The 2766-nt window shown below is 32.2% G+C and overlaps 1 protein-coding gene across 1 annotated transcript in view; it reads left to right on the top strand.

Moving 5' to 3' along the window:
- Positions 1 to 676: 676 nt before the first annotated feature.
- Positions 677 to 2766, top strand: part of LOC105816049 (DNA repair protein RAD50-like) — a 50878-nt gene continuing 48788 nt past the window's right edge. Inside the window, exons 1-3 of the mRNA XM_012651365.1 lie at positions 677 to 783; positions 1180 to 1272; positions 1347 to 1460. Of these exons, the coding sequence (XP_012506819.1) occupies positions 1425 to 1460 (36 nt within the window). The 5' untranslated portion in view covers positions 677 to 783; positions 1180 to 1272; positions 1347 to 1424. The remainder of the gene's footprint in view (positions 784 to 1179; positions 1273 to 1346; positions 1461 to 2766) is intronic.

Here is a 2766-nt window from a genome sequence, read left to right as displayed (position 1 = left end):
GGTTATCACATAATTATGTTGCAGAGATGCTACAAAGCCTAAACAATGGGGACTTCTGATTAGTGAGGTAGTTTTATTACTGAAGGTCCCCTTCCTTTCAGAGCAGGTGTGGGCACAGCAACCTCAGTGTGACTGCGCTTTTATTACCGTAAAATCTCTGCTCAGTCTTAGCAGACTGAGCATAAGGACAGAAGTGCTTTTATCATCATATGCCTGTCTGTAAGAGAGACGCCTGGACTCAATGAGCTTTCCTATTCTTTGATCACACAGAGCTGTCATGGGCGCCTATAAAATCATGAAAACTCGTGCCTGAAGACATATGCTAGTATAATTGGAAGCACATGGCTTAGAGTAAGAATCCAGTTAGTGACTGAGGCAGGATAGCTGCATCATGGTTAAGAGAGTGAACTTGAGCTGAACTGGGTTAGAATCCTAGCTGCTTCGTTTATTGGCTATTGTGACCCTAGATAATTCATGCCCTTTGCCTGTTTGTTCATTTGAAAGATGGGGATGAAAATAAATGTGCCTTCCTCGTAGGGTCATTGAAAGGAGCAAATGAGTTGACTTTGAAAACCTGACACATAAAAATGCTTTTATTAAGACTGGAAAGTCTGACACCTAAAATAAGATAATGGAATATTACATAAGACTTGATGTTTTTAATATTTTTAGGATGCTAAAGAGCAGGTGAGCCCTTTGGGAACAACATTGGAAAAGTTCCAGCAGGAAAAAGAAGAATTAATCAACAAAAAAAATACAAGCAACAAAATAGCACAGGATAAAGTAAGATTTCGTTTATATACTTACCAATATCTATATTAAACATGCTGATAGCACCATGTTGGACACTATTATTTCACATGAAATTAAATAGCATAAGATAAGTAGTATTTTCAGATTCATGGTATAATTTTGACATTAGAAATTTTTGTAAGAATAAGGATTTTTTTAAAGATTAAGGATTTAACTTATTTTGCTTCTTGATCTAAAAATAGAAGTTAAGAATTGATACTATTTAATCCATTCCCATAGGTGATAAAGGGACTTGTCTGAGATCATAAAATTTGGCAGTGGTGGAAACTGGCACCCAAGGTTCATAACTTCCAAGCCAATGTTTTATTATGCTCTTCTGTTAAGTGCCCTGGTCCTAACCAATGTAAATTTAATATTTTTCTACAGCTGAACGATATTAAAGAGAAGGTTAAAAACATTCATGGTTATGTGAAAGACATTGAGAATTATATTCAAGATGGGAAAGACGACTATAAGCAGGTAATTTAAAACTTAAAATTATGTATTTGGTTATATTTTTGTTTCATGTGCTTAAAGAATTTTCTTTTTTGTAGCAAAAAGAAACTGAACTTAATAAAGTAATAGCTCAGCTAAGTGAATGCGAGAAACACAAAGAAAAAATAAATAAAGAAATGGGAATCATGAGACAAGATATTGATACACAGAAGGTAGGTCTTTTTTGCTTATGGTATTACTTATACCTGTAACATTCTTTTCTATATGTAGTTTTCTTTTCAGTAGAAGATCCATTAAATAGAAATGTAAACAGTAGACAAAAAGCAATTTCAATAACACATTCTTTATTTTTCATTTTTATTTTCAATAAAAGACTCATGATAAAATTTTAAACATAAAGGCATAAAATTAAAAGTGTTCCCTCCCCTTCTCCTAATTTCCAGTCTCACTCCTAAATGTCTTTACTGTTACAGTTTGTTTGTTCTTAAAGTTTTTTATTTATATGCCATCAGATAGATTGATTGATGATTGATTTAAGTGAGTGCGTGTGTGTATTTAAATTTACTTTTACAGATGGCATCGTACCAAATATATTTTTCTGTACCTTTTTTTACTTAATGTAATTCAGTCTTACATAGCAACTCACAGATATCTCACATTCTTTTTAATGATTATAAAATAGTCCATTTTGTGTATGTGCCATAACGTAGGTTATTTGTTTTTCCTTGTTGCAAACTGTGTGGCGGTGAATATCCTTCTATATGTTTCTGTATCTTTTCTTACATCTTTATATAGGATAAATTCACAAAAGAGGGATTGAGGTCTAATTCTTAAAAGTTATCTATAAGGAAAGTATTTACATGTTAAATGATTTTCCAGTTGATTTTTATATCATTTATTTTCTCTATCAAAGAACTTCCTTTCCACAGCATAATTCAAATCACATTGAGAAGTTATCCCCAACATGCCTTATACAAGCATGGTAGTTAACACCTTTAAAAAACTATACCATTTTTCTGTTCTGTTCTTGCTGTTTTAAACAAAATTTGCTATCTGAATGCTTTTATCACTTAGTTATAAATAGTGGTTTGAAGATTAGCTAGATCACTTTCTGCTGGGTTTCTGTCCATAGCACCAGGAATTTCAAATATATAAAATATTAGTCAAAGGTAAATCAAATATTTGCCTGACTTAATAAATGCTGAATAACTGTATAAATTTATGATGCATATATAACAAAATACTTATCACTAGCTTATATGTGGTCTGCCCATAAAGTCACAATCTACAAATCAATAACAGCTCTCTACATACATATACAAAGATTGTTAAGATTTACCAATCTCTGACCCCTTTCAAGGTGATGGCTTAAACTTAGTGGAGCTGATGGCATTAGTTTATTTTGTAACCTACTTTATTCCAGAAATTTACTAAATTATGTACAATAGAACAACAATAAATACATTTTTTTTTTTTTTTGAGACAGAGTCTCACTGTGTTGCCCGGGCTAGAGTGCCG

The sequence above is a fragment of the Propithecus coquereli genome, unplaced genomic scaffold (assembly GCF_000956105.1).
Source record: "Propithecus coquereli isolate 6110/MARCELLA unplaced genomic scaffold, Pcoq_1.0 Scaffold353, whole genome shotgun sequence".
Classification (NCBI taxonomy): domain Eukaryota; kingdom Metazoa; phylum Chordata; class Mammalia; order Primates; family Indriidae; genus Propithecus; species Propithecus coquereli.
The sequence above is the reverse complement of the archived record's forward strand: the minus strand, read 5'-3'. Positions and strand labels throughout refer to the sequence as shown.